The sequence below is a fragment of the Typopeltis vanoorti genome, chromosome 17, assembly GCF_054136105.1.
Source record: "Typopeltis vanoorti isolate ZY-2024b chromosome 17, IOZ_Tvanoo_1.0, whole genome shotgun sequence".
Taxonomy (NCBI): Eukaryota; Metazoa; Arthropoda; class Arachnida; order Uropygi; family Thelyphonidae; genus Typopeltis; species Typopeltis vanoorti.
In genome coordinates, this window is record NC_143565.1 from 50,574,080 (window position 1) to 50,588,581 (window position 14,502).

A 14,502-nucleotide genomic window follows, 5' to 3' on the forward strand; every position below is an offset into this window, starting at 1 on the left:
TAATTCTTCCTTCAGTTTTTCTTTATCTCCTGCGATAGAGATCATCCTTTTTTCTCGATGGTATTATAATACACAATTTCGGTGATATATTGTGCAATGAGGATGAGTGTAAGTAACAACTTGAATGAGTGGAAGTGTGGTATACACTAAGAGAGAACCGTCCTTCGATCTTTTTTAGTAATTAAAACAACTAGGAAAAGTAGTTTTTCTTCATTATCAAGTTCAAAAGGGAAATATATTTCTTGGTGGAAGGAGTTGATAAATGGAAGAATATCGTGCAAGTCAACAGCGCAGTATTTCCAGATAATTTCGCTGTATTTCCGTCATCTACATATTTCCACCAAATTGAAGGATTTTGTTTGTAGATATCGAGAAATGTTTTCCATGGTTTTCTATCTCAGTGGAGATGACATGTGCCTTCCATGGTTCTAAATCTCTCAAAGAGAGAGCGTCGTAAGTTCGAGTCTAATCGACGACTAGAGGAACTTTGACTAAGATAGACCGGTTCCTGAATTATTATTAGAACTCTGACATTGGCAAGAGGGTCTTTTTTCTCCCGGAAGCTCATTTACGGGTTTTTCGTCCCGTAAACGCAAGAAAACCGACCGTAGAACCCAAATTATTTTCAGTCAGTAAAACATAGTGCTGGTTTAGGGACCACGAGATGGCGGCACTAATGAGTTGCCGCTCTTCACCAGACCATGTATAATTAGTGATAGTCTTGGGCGCTATCACTGATTAACTACCGGTGGCAATTGAACTGCTTCCCCCTTAGTCTCCAAAAGTTAGATACGGCTAACAAAACAGCCTCACCTACTCCCTATTCGGGAAAAGAAGGCGTTGGCTGGTTTTTTCCATCAATACGTACACACATAAAGGAGATAGAGGGCTTTCTATTGCAAGGCCGGAAAGTTACTTGTAATTTTTTTCATTCGCTCTACTCCTCGTGCACTGCTTGAATGAAGTCAATGGACGACTCCAAGGGCAAGGTGCATCGTGCCATTTAACGAATCATATGTTTGTAGAAGGTATCAATTGGAGATATATGATACATTATCAGGCCAGTGCAACTGGGTCAGGGTGAAATTGCTGCCAAGAGAGAACTGGGGGAGTTTTAAGATGCAAGCGATACCCGCAGTAGACAACCCACAACACTCGCCCAACGCTATTGTAAGGAGCTACAAATGATTATATAAATAAATAAATAAATCGTTTTTTGTTATTTTTATTTTTTTTATTGAGGAGTTCCCGGTATCCACTTGAACATGAATCTGCACAAAAATAGTTAGATCGAGGCTCACAACATGAGTTTCCGTGGTACGGTATGGCGCAAAAAAAAAAAAAAAAAAAAAAAAAACAGTACTGAACTTTGACACCCACTTCAGTACATGCGATATGCCCTTCGACTGCATACACATTAATAGAAGAACAGCTGTAAAGTCTACACATTACATTTAGCTGTGGAAATGGTGTGTGTAGTGCAAATGGTCCAACCTACGACATGTTTATGAGCAGTTTTTTCCTTCGTTTCCGTAAATGTGCACAAGCAATACTGTCATCATCGACTTAATCGAAAGGCTCCAATGTACCGGCAGAGTTCGGCAGCAAGCAAAGGGCATTCGGGGAGAACACGAACTGTTAACACAAATGAGAATCAAGGGAGTGTTCTGGAACAGGTCTTAGAGTCTCCAGAATGTGGTTAATACTGACAAGCGGTAAAACTTTGGATACCTGGGTGTAACTAAAGAGAATCCTTAAGGAGCTGGGCCTTTTCGTACGTCATTCGGGTGGGTCAGTGTTTAATAGCAACGGATTATTCTGCATGGCGGAATACTGTGCATGCGTGGTGGCTAATGTTGATGAAGATCCGTCCATAATGGTGTTCTCGGACGAAGCGAATTTCCATCTAAGCAGTCACATAGACAGACAAATTTACAGATTTCTCCAGTCCTAAATTTGTGGAAAGATCACCACACGGTACGGTTCCCGGCCATGGCATAATTGGGCCGTACTTTATTGAATAGGATGGTGTAACCGTGACCTTGAATAGCGAACGCTAGATCGAGAATGTGTTGGTTCCTTCCACTAAGGATTCGCATAGGATATGCCATGCAAAAAAACATTCCATTTTGTACATAGGTATTCTAACCCATGCATAGCTCAGAGCAACCTGTCACACATCACGTGGTCCAGAGCATATTTATCAGAACACTTCTCCAGGATGCTCAGGTCACGATTCACAGAATTCTCGTCCCTTCACATTCTCCTGATCTCACATCACTTGATACCTTCCTTTGGAGTATGCTGAAGGAATGGATATTCCACCATGATCTGTCTTCAAACTTTGATGACCCAAGGGATGAAAGTACACAATATGTCCAGCAGATGTTTCAACCCTTGTTCTGCAAGATTATTATTATTATTATTATTATTACGGGCGGCGCCAGGGAGTTCTTAGACCCATCGAGGGAGGCCCTAAACATCATGTCCACACAACTATATGACATTCTCACAGTATCTATCAAACCTTGCCTTGAACTCATTCACCGTCATAGCACCCACAACAGACTCTGCCAGCTTATTCCACTCGTTTACCACTCTAAAAGTAAAAAACCCAGCTCTAACACCCTTGCTAACCACACTCTTGCCCAGTTTCCATAGGTGTTCCCTAGTTCTCCCACCACCAGTCCTGATCTCAAAAATATCCTCTGAATTAATACTATAGAAACCCTTTAGCAATTTGAATGTCTCAATCATATCTCCCCTCTCTGCCTATCAACTAATTTCGGCAACCCACAAATCTTCAACCTGCTCTCATATGGTTCATTCCATAGACCCGCTATCATCTTAGTCACTCGCCTTCGGATCCTCTCCACCTCCTTCCCATCAAGAAGGAACCTAGGTGACCAAATCTGGACACAATAGTCGAGATGAGGTCTTATCAAGGCTCGGTACAGAGGTACAATAACTTGCTTGTCTCTGCTCGTCAAAGTATTTTTCAACAACCAAGTGAGTTGATGAGCTGATTTAGCCACTTTTGCAATGTGCCCAATAAACTTCATCTTCCTATCCACCAACACTCCCAAGTCCCTGTCCTCATCAATCTCCTGGAGTATAGTTCCACCAAATATGGTATACTACTGCTAATCTTTTCACCCCAAAATGCATAACCTTACATTTTGTCACATTAAATTGACATCCATTCTCCTTAACCCAGAACTCCAATCTATCCAAGTCGTCCCTCAAGATTTTGACATCTTCTGCATTCACTATTGCCCTACCTAACTTTGCATAATCAGTGAACAAATGAACTGTTCCTCTTAGATCCTTCCCTATATCGTTAATGAACAAATTAAACAGCAGTGGTCCAAGAACTGAACTCTGTGGCACACCACTAGTCAGAAGCAGTCTTTTGGACTCTACTCCTGAATAAACTACTCTCTGATATCTCTCCATCAACCACATACCTAACCATCTCACCAACCCAATATCCATTCCCATATGTTGTAGTTTACGGATTAGAATTCCATGTGGTATCCTGTCAAATGCCTTAGCCAGGTCCAGCAGTATCACCGTAAAACCCAATACCCTTCTCCAGTTCAGCTGTCACTGTGTTATAAAACTTGAACAAGTTACTGAGGCATGATCTACCCTTCACAAAGCATTCTGTCCTCTGTATCTCATTTTCATCAATTCATTCCTGTATTTTTCCCTTGACTACTTCCTCCAAGACTTTGACAACGACGCCTGATATACTGATCGGTCGGTAATTTGCAACCATAGTCTTGGATCCTCCTTTATGCAGTGAAACTATTTTCCCCTCTTTCCACGCCTTCGGGACTAAGCCAGACCCGAGACTCAGATTAAACAACATGGTCAAGGGCACTGATAATTCTTTAGCCGCTTCACGTAAGACCCGTGCCTGTATACCATCCAATCCCACAGATGTATTCATTAAGGTTCTGTAACAGACTATTCACCTCCACTACATTCATCACAATTCCCTTATAAACTAATGGATCCTTCATTTTTCAATGTCACCACCTAGATGATATACTCTTGCATATCATTCGGATTCAGTGAGCTCCTTAACATCGTCATTCCTTAATATCAATTTGCCGTGTATAGTTTTTTTTTTTTTTTTTTTTTTGCTTGCAACATATTGAAAGAACTGTTTGGGATTCTCTTTAGCTTGCATAGCTAGTTTCCTTTCATAATCCGCTTTTGCTTTTTTTTTACCACACTCGTTACCCTTCTGGTCTGCGCTTTATACCGTTCGTGTGCCTGCAGGTCACCTTTCTCTTTAAATTCCCTCCAATGTTTCTTTTCTTTTTTTTTGAAGCTCAAGCTTAATGGTATTATTCATCCATTTAACCCTTACTTGTTTTACTATTCGGACCCTAGGTATGCAATCAGCCATAACCTCCTGTAAATTCTCCTTGACGACTTTCCATGCTCTATCGACATCCAGCCCTTGCAGTTTAACATGCCATGGCACTGATCCAAGCAATCTCCTAAGCTTGTTATACTTGTCAGCACGGTAATTCCACCTATACCCTGTCTTAATCGAAAATTCCACACCTTTAGACACCTCCCAGGTCAAGATCTTATGATCACTTTCACCAATAGGTGGCAAGATGGTCATATTCATTACAGTCAAATTCTCAGATGCTATTACCAGGTCAAGCACTCTCAAACCCCTAGTATTTTCACTTACATGCTGTGTCAGATAGTTATCCCTTAATAATTGAATAAAATCCATTTCCTTCCTCACATGTGTCCTCTCCTCCTTCCAATCAATGTTACCATAATTGAAATCCCCCATAATAATTACCCTCCTTCCACTCATTTCATCAATTTGTTTATGCATACTATCTCCACCATCTATTCCATTAGCTGGTCTATAGCGACACCCAACTGTATATTTGGTTCTGCCAGTCTCAATCTCACACTAAATACCCTCAAATGAGCTCTTTTCTCAGTCCTGCAATACAACTTCAATTCTCCTCGGCTGCAGTTCATCAGCTATCATCATTAACACTCCCCCCCATTTTATTCTCTCTGTCCCTCCTAAACACATTGTAACCTGCACATGCTATCCCACTAACTATATAATCTTCTGTCAGCCATGTTTCACTAATGCCAATAACCTGTGGCCAGGAAGAGCCAATCAAGGCCAAAAATTCTTCCTTCTTGTTCTTAATGCTCCTGGCATTACTATACATGAAATGCAGAGGTCCCTTTGTCCCACTCCTTATCTTGATGCGTTATTCTAACTGTCCCATTCCGATTTCTTGTCCTTAGCACTGGCTCGGGTACATTATATATATTCTTATACTCAACTGTCTCACTGATGTCCGCATATCCACTCCCCCCTCCCTTGGTAGTTCTAGTTTCCCTGGTCAAGATGACATAGAACTTTCGCATGTGCTAGAAACCTGTCTTGAAAAACAAGGTGTCCATTTCCCGCCCTCAACGTACCGTTTTTAATTCTTTATTTGATAATGGTTCTACCAATAGCTGTGGGTGTACATATCATCAGGTATAAGTATATATTCGTTTGTTAATAGATCCGTTTGCTCCGTAACATATCGTTGCAGTTATTCAGTAGTTTTTTACACCATACTGTAGAACTGCAATATGCAAGCTACACATTGCCCGAACCAAGAAGAAGAGTCGTCTTCAATGGTCCGAATAGCATGTACAGTGAGATGAAGAAGCTTGTGCGTTATGAGTGACGAATACACCCTCTACCGAACAGGTGAGGTGTATGCCCGGTGAACATCTCTTACCAGAGTGCATAACCCCAACTTTGAAATTCCCAGGTGCTGATGTGCTGGTATGGTCATGTTTTCCCTGGTTTTGTCTCAGACCTCTGTTTGTTCTGGATACCACGAATATTGAACTCTGAGAGGTATTTGAACATTCTAGACAATGCAGTGCTTCCTACAGAATTGACCATTTTCTTTCAGCAAGACAGTGTGCCATGTCCTAAGTCCGCTGGTGTATCTGTGTGGTTTGTCGACGAACGTCACTACACTTCTGTGGCTTTCACAGAGCCCTAAACTCACCCCGACTAAACATCTGTGGGATAACTGGAGCGTCGGATGAAGTCAAGGGACGTATGCACCACAACAATCTAGGACCTCATTATGTGCCTACAAGAATGTTCCAAAATTCTTATTGACTGCTAACGTATGCTTGGAAAATTTATGCTCCATAGAACTGCTAAATGCATCACAACGAAAGGAGGTCCTACACAGAGCCGACGCTAGGGTCTTTGTCGCCCGCATGCAATGTCTATCTAAGCGCTCCTGTAACGATTCTGGCATGTGTGGTTCTTTTACGATAATAAAACTTTAAATTATTTGAAATTTCTTAAATAAATTTTGACAGAACAGCCACACGTTGGTTCGCTAAATGTAACGAACCGGGGGTGTTGACTAGGCCGGATAATCGTTAAAAACCCGTATATTCAAAAAATTATCAAAGGTTAAAGCGAATTTTGATAAAGCCACTTCACTTTAATCGTTGAATATATAATGATACAGGATTTTAGCCTTCTCACCAAACCGAATCGCTAACAAAATTAAAGTGAATTTTAATTAAAGTTAAAATTTATTTGAACTAAAGTTTAAAAAATTCTTGCATTTTACAAGTTACTAAATTATTAGTAACTTGTAAAAACTTTTTAATAATTTTTATAAGTGGAACTATCTTTTAGGAAAATAAAAGAAACTCAAGATAGATGAGAAAATAAGAAAAGAATTCAGAAATAATTAGAACATTTAATATAAGCATTTCGAGAGCCTGTGTAGCTCAGTGGATGTAGCGTTTGCATACTACGGCGCTTGGCCGCACGAAGGAAGACTTCGTTTCAAGTCTGGTCGGCGACTAGAGGAAATCTTTCCAAGCCTTTTTTCGACCGGTTCCCGAGTTAGTCGATCTCTGGCACGGGCAAGCGGGTTTTTCCTCCCGGAAACTCGGGTTTTTCGTCCCGTAAACTCAAGAAAATCGACCGTAGAATCCACATTATTTCAACATTAAATATATTGTGTTAATGTTAGGGACCACGAGATGGCGACACATTTGAGCCGTCTCTCTTCGCTGTGTACCGCTTAATTAGTGATAACCTTGGGCCATCTATCTCTGATTTGTACCAGTGGAGATTGAACTGCCCACTCAGTCTCCAAAAGTTAGATAGGGCTAAATGGCCTCGCCTACTCCCGTAGACGGGAATAAAAAGGAATATTCAAAAAATAACATCTTTACAAAATAACAGAAAATAAATTAAATTACATAAATATATTTGAAAATCTGTTTAATTAAAATTTTAGGGTTTATGATTTCATATTCATGAAATTAGAAATAATGGTCTTAACGTCTAATTCCGCACATATATCATTTTCAATAGCTATTAACACGTTCATTGCCAATCACGCGATATCGCGCGATTCGAGTTCTCACCAAACGGCCGATCACGCGTTATCTCACGGACATCGTTAACTAAACAAAAAAATAAAAAAAATTTGGCCACCACACGAAATTCCAATTTTCAGCTTGGCAATGAAAGTGTTAACGCTAAACTAACAAGCCTTTTTTGTGACATACTTGTCCTTAAGTAGGTTTTAATCAATTTCAACTTGGAAATGCATCATTCACCGCTCGCTACACTAAGAGGTAAGGTTAACAGTATTCTTAAAGCAATTGAAAAGTTAGGGAAAGATAAATTATTGGATACAATAAAATTAAAAATATTGAAAGGGTTTTGAATATTTAAATTATCCTTCCGAAAAATATCCCGGAAAGCACATAACTTGTCATATAGTTCTATTGCATTTACGTCTTTATTGTCGCCGTCCTTCAAGAGAATCTCTAAATCCTCACAATTTTTTCGTAAATCTTCGTTATGAATTTGTAGAATTCTATACAAGAAATTGAAATAATCAGAGCCTGTGTAGTTCAGTGGATGTGGCGCTTGGCCGCACGAAGGAAGACTTGGTTTCGAGTCTAGTCGGCGACTAGAGGAAATTTTTCTAAGCCTTTTTTCGACCGATTCCCGAGTTAGTCGATCTCTGGCACGGGCAAGCGGGTTTTTCGTCCAGTAAACTCAAGAAAATCGACCGTAGAACCCACATTATTTCAGACATCAAGTATATTGTGTTAGGGTTAGGGACCAAGAGATGGCTGCACATTTGAGCCGTCTCTCTTCACTGTGTACCGCTTAATTAGTGATAGCCTTGGACCATCTATCTCTGATTGGTACCAGTGGAGATTGAACTGCCCACTCAGTCTCCAAAAGTTAGATAGGACTAAATGGCCTCGCCTACTCCCCGTATATGGGAATAAAAAGGCGTTAGCTGATTTTTTTGTTTGTTTTTAGTTGTTCAAGACGTTCCATTAATGAACAAATTGCAACGTCTAGAAGTGTATAAAACACATTCACTCTAAATTTATCTTCTGGCGATTGTGGCGTTTCGTCATGACGCTCGAAGTCAAATAGTCGTGTCTTCTTTCGTCGTCGGACTTCCGTACCAGTTTTAAATTCTTGTTCTCCGTCCACCTCTTCACTCAGTTCTTTTGCCGTTTTAGAACTTCTTTAAAATTTGTATGTGATCGATACTCTTGTAAGAATATTTTTATGTTTTCGATAAATTCTAAAGCAAGTGTAACGTTCATATTTTTGTCTTGAAGCATTATACTCACAGGGTTTATTCTGTTAAGTAAATCATGCCCAGTTATAAGAGAGCAAATAAATTTGTAGTCATTTATTTCAGCACATAATATATGTGCTTCATGCTGAGTTTCTTTATTAAAATTTTCGTTACTAAAAATTTCAAAAAGTGAATCGTAAATTTCTCCTAACTGATATCGTAGAGGGCGGATTGCATTAATTTTACTTTCCCATCGCGTTTTTGATGGCTCTTTCAATGTTAAAATTTTTTACGAACTTTAAAAGGATTGCCCAATGCTTGTAAGAGAATGAAAAGAAATTACATATTTCTTGAATAATTGCAAAGAAACTAATTGTATCTGCATATACTTTGGCTGTATCGTTAATGATTAAATTTAGAGTATGAGCGGCACATGGCACGTAAAAAGCGACCTCGCATGTCTTCAATGGAGATGTTCCATTTTTTCAGTTGTTCCATTATTGTTGCACATAAACCACGTCCTGTAGAATCAGATATATCTGCAAAACCTAAAATGTTTTCGCTGATCTTGACAATTCCATTGTCACAGGAAACAAAGCGAATAATATTGGTCATTTGTTCTGTTTTACTTGCATCAGGTGTGCAGTCTAAAATTATGGAATAATATTTAGATTTTCGAATTGATAATAAAATTGTATCCCTGATTGCGTTTCTTAAAGTTTCCAATATTTCATTTTGTCTGTCTTTACTCAAATAGTGTACTCTATTATTTCGATGTAGGGCCCTTTCAACATTATTTTTCCGTAACGGGATCAAACTTCACAAACAGTTCGACTAATTTTAAAAAATTGCCGTTATTCCTTCCATATAATTTATCAGATGATCCGCGAAAAGCTAAATTGGCTACCAAGGAATTTTATAATTTCAATCAAGCGTTCTAAAACACTCGTCCAATGCGTCTTTTCCATTTCATACATGCTTTGAGTCTGGCAATCAAGAGTAGTTTTGTTTTTTAAATTTTTATCAAGTTCCTTCCATTTTAAGAAATTTTTCATGTGAGTTAAACTAGTCTCATGTCTATGCAAAGTTGTACTTACATTTCTCCAATCGTTATAACCTTCTACAAGACTACTTGATTCAGTAGGTGCAAAAAGTTTGCAACAAAAACAAAAAACAGAATTTAAAGTTTCGGAATCAATTAGCCATGTTCTTGGCACGAGCTCCCCATTTTCCATTTTTCTATTATAATACGTGTCGCCAAATTTACGACCATATGTATCTCTGGGATATATATTTTTCTTTTAAACAGGCCCCATTTCAATTAAAACAACTCGTAACTTTTCATCAATATTTCTCCATTCACCTGGATCTTCTAAATTTACAGAGACTAACAATGTGTTAATTTTGTGGTCAACTACAAATAAATCTTCTCCTAACTGTTTTTCATTTAAATCATGTGTCTTATTATCTTGTTCATAGTTGCAATAGTACTTTCATGCAAACTGGATGATGTGCACGGTTCTTGAACTCTGATTTCTGATGTATCGAGTTGGTTACAATGTGCATCAGAATATTTTGATATTTTAACAAATTTATTAAGAGCCCCAGTTTGTTTCTTAACATCTGCTTCTTTCGCAGCAAGTCGCTTACGATTTTGTGCACCGGATAACCTTTTTTTTTTAATTTTTGATTTCATTTCTATTTTATACACACAAGAAATTATTACACAACACGACACAGAGACGAAATAATAGTCAGCACTGCGCTACTGTCAGTAGCCTACTGAGATGCGTACCATATGACTGGTTAACTAGCAACAAATGTTTTGTACGAAAATTCGTTTCTGCATACGAAAACCGTTCACCATTTCACTTTAAATAGACTGCAGTAGACACAACATTCTCTACGCAAGCATTTAGCCTGCTCTCGTTGCAAAATTGTAAACAGCCGGCTGATGAAAGAGGCCGCAATATACAATTTTTCTTAATTTTTATCCGGCCTTATTTATTTTAATATTGATCATTCTAAGAATTTTTTGTTTTTATGATAAAATTTTTTTTTTCTTAAAAATGAACTTATGAACGGTTCCCCCGTGGCGGCGCCCCCTTCGTAGCGGCACCCGCATGCACCACATGTTCTGCATGCCGCTTCCGCCAGCCCTGGTCCTACATCTTATTAAGGTGGGCGTAATGGCTGTTTGTTCCTCATACTATGGTGTCCATTGACTTCCTTCCAAGTAGGGTATTTTTCCCCCAACTTTGCGTAATCCTCAAATAACTGCATATCAGCATCTAGACCTCCCCAATATCATTAACATGCATGCTGAAAGGCAACTGTCCTAGTGCCTGCCTTCGGGACACAGCACTTGTGACTGTCGTCTTCTGAGATATCGCTTCCCTACAGAGAACTTGCTAATACTTATCAGAGATCCGGTCTCTATGCAGTGTACTATTCTCTTATTTACTCCTTCCCCCTCCCTTCCAATTTAATTACCAGCTTGTCATGTGGCCATTATTAAAGGACTTTGCAAAATTTAAATACATCACTGTGTATTCAACTCTCTTATCTAATGCATTTGTCACTATGTTATAATAAGTAAGCAGATTGCTAAAACTTGATCTTCTCTTAACAAACCCCATGCTAACTTCAAAGAGTATTTTGCTATTGTCAACCCAGTTCTGTATTGTGACCCTAACTAACCTCTCTATCACTTTATCCACAACTCTGACATCATACTAGCCTTAATTTGAAGATCTATTTTCATTATCTCCATTAGGAAGTGGAACGTTTTTTTCCTGCTTTCCACTCCTTTGGGACTTGGCCCAGTGCAAGACTCATATTAAAAAGATACGTCGAAGCTGTCCTGAACTCCCTGGAACATTCCCTTAATAAACGCAGTGAAATATCATCAACTAATACAGTCTTATTAATATCAAATTTATTCAATTCCTCATATACCTACTACTTACTTCCTAGTAGTTTTTCTTGTCCTCCTCCCTTCCCACTGTGTTCCAGTTCTGCATCATCATCATCATCATCATCATCATCATCATCATCATCATCATCATCATCATCATCATCATCATCATCATCATCATCAACAACAACAACAACAACAATAACAACAACAACAGACTTCCATGGAGCCAAGACATTCGTCTCGGGCGGTTTCACTCTCACATGCATAGCTCATGATACCTCGACTTGACCGTATTCACTGTCGCTGTATTCAGCGTATTCCAGTCAGCCACAACTCTCAACGAAAAATTCTACTCCTCACCCTTTGTTTACAATCACCCTATACAGCTTCATGGGATGGCTTCTCATTTTACCCTGTCTTCAGATAATCTATGAAAAATCTCATCCATTTTAATCTGGAAATTATCTTTTGCCAACTTCTACGTTCGATCATGTCTTCCCCCTTCCTTCTATCCACTAGGCTCTGTAATTTCATCCACTCAGTCTGTCCTGATATTCCAAATTCCAGAGACAAGAAACCAGCTCAGTCAATCGTCTCTGAACTCTCTTGAAGATCTTATCATCCCTTTGAAAACCAGGTGACGAAATCTGTTCACAGTAATCCATATGAGGCGTGATCAAAGCCTTGTTTTATGGAATCAAAACATCCTTACTTTTAGACTTTAGTGTTCTCCCTGTCATTCGCATAATCAATTGTTTTTTCTCACAATTTTAGCTATTACCCACGAAATTTCATGTCCCTATTCACCATCACCACCAGATATCTTTCATTTCCTCCACTTCCTATAAAATATCCCCATCAATCCTATATTCTGCATTCCATCTTTACTTCCCAAATTTTAAAACCTTATATTTTGCTACATGAAAATTATTATTATTATTATGCAAGACCTCCACGGAGTCCAAGGACTCATCGAGGGAGGGCATCTATTCTACAACTCTCCGTTTCCACCACTCCACCAATCCACCAACAGCAACTACCTTCTCATCTACACCAACGCCATCTACCGTCGACCACCACCACTAGTATTTTTACAGACAATCACAAACATCCATGTCCACGGCGGAATTCGAAACCTCAGCCTTTTGGCTAGAAAGCGGATACGCTTATCATTTGTCCCACTAGGCAGGATATCTCCCCCAATAAAACTCATCCTCCATTCAAGCAGTCGCTTTCAAAGCTACAACATCTGCATTACTTTTCCTAACACTCTCCAACTTTGCATCATCTGCAAATAGCTGTATATCACCATTGAAGCCCTCCTTAAAATTATTCACTGATGAGAAATTCACAACTATTTCAGGCAACCCATTCACCATTCTCCAGACAAAATATTTATTCCTGACATCCTTACCAACCGCACTTCCACAACTCCCACTGGTGACCCCTTGTTCTCTACCTTCTTGCCATGTACTGAAAAAAAAAAAAATAAAACCCTCAATTGTCAATCCTATAAAAACCCTTTAATAATTTACATACAGACAAATCGGCCCTTCAGAACACACACAATTTACAGACAAATGATACTTGTTGTGGTGGAGGTGGACGGCAAATGGCGCTGATGTAGTTGATTGGTAGTAGAGGTTCGGTGATGGTGGAGACAGGGAGTTGTACACTAGGTGTCCTCCCGCGATCAGTCTTCGGACTCCTTGGAGGTGTCACGAATAATAATAATAATAATAATAATAATAATAATAATTTAAATTCTTCCATCACGTCTCCTCTTTTTTGCCTGTCAGTTAATTTTTGAAGTGCACAGACTGTGAATTTATTTTCATAGGGACATTCCATAGACATATCATAATCTTTTCACCTGCTTCTGAATCCTCTACACTATTTCTTCATTATTATTATTATTATTATTATTATTATTCGTGCCTCCAAGGAGTTCGAAGACTCATCGTGGGAGGACACCTACAACTGTCGCAATCACTACACCCAACCTCTAAACCTCTACTACGAATCATCTCCATCAACGCCACCTACCGCCCACCTCCACCACTACCACAAGTGGTATTTTTTGTCTGTAAATTGCGTGTGTTTTGAAGGGCCGATTTGTCTGTATGCGGGATGAAAAACCCGAGTTTCCGGGAGAAAAAACCCTGCTACCTCTGTATGAGATCGGCTAACTCACCTTCGATTGAAATCGACCAGATAAAGATTCCTCCCGTCGCGACGAAAATCGAACTTAGGCCTATTCCCATCGAAGGGCGCAATGTACCGTTGTTCTTCCAATTGCGCTACGGAGGCGCTATTCATCTCCATGTTTATTTAGATACACTTTAAACAAACATGATTTATGTCATTATCTTTGCATACTGTTAATTTTAATAATTTATTTTGTACATCATTTACTTTAAATTTTGAAAAGTTAAGGTTTACATAAAGTTTAACTAAACCGTTAATATTAATTATTAATTTTTTTAATTCAAAGTGTTTAGAAACCTTCGCCAGTTTTTCTGTCCAATGTATAGGTGGCGTTCCATTCGCAACAGCCCGAAATCAGTTGATTTCAAACTTTAAAGCCGATAGTGATCATGTTGTCAGAGAAGCGTGTATCTGCTTTTGCTGTGTTTAAGAAAAAGAGGAAGGTATGAAACGCTTGTCGTATGGAATGTATACGTATGTTAGAAAATTGAATGTCACAATGAGAATGAAATCATTTGTTAATGTTTTTTTTTTTTTTTTTTGCTTGCTTGTCAGGAATATATCCGCGAGCTAGTTAATTTAAACCATGTATTCCATGAACATAGTTATGTTGATTCCAAAAATCTATTGTAATGCGCTTCTTTGTTGTATAATATAATAAAATTAGATGTTTACTTAACATTGACGTTGCTTTGCCCTTCTGTCTGGTTTATTGTTTTG

General features: G+C 38.8%; 1 protein-coding gene across 1 annotated transcript in view; it reads left to right on the plus strand.

The window, feature by feature from the left end:
• Positions 1-14,169: 14,169 nt before the first annotated feature.
• Positions 14,170-14,502, plus strand: part of NO66 (Bifunctional lysine-specific demethylase and histidyl-hydroxylase NO66) — a 295,812-nt gene continuing 295,479 nt past the window's right edge. Inside the window, exon 1 of the mRNA XM_090407239.1 lies at positions 14,170-14,225. Coding sequence (XP_090263365.1) covers positions 14,172-14,225 — 54 coding nt within the window. The 5' untranslated portion in view covers positions 14,170-14,171. The remainder of the gene's footprint in view (positions 14,226-14,502) is intronic.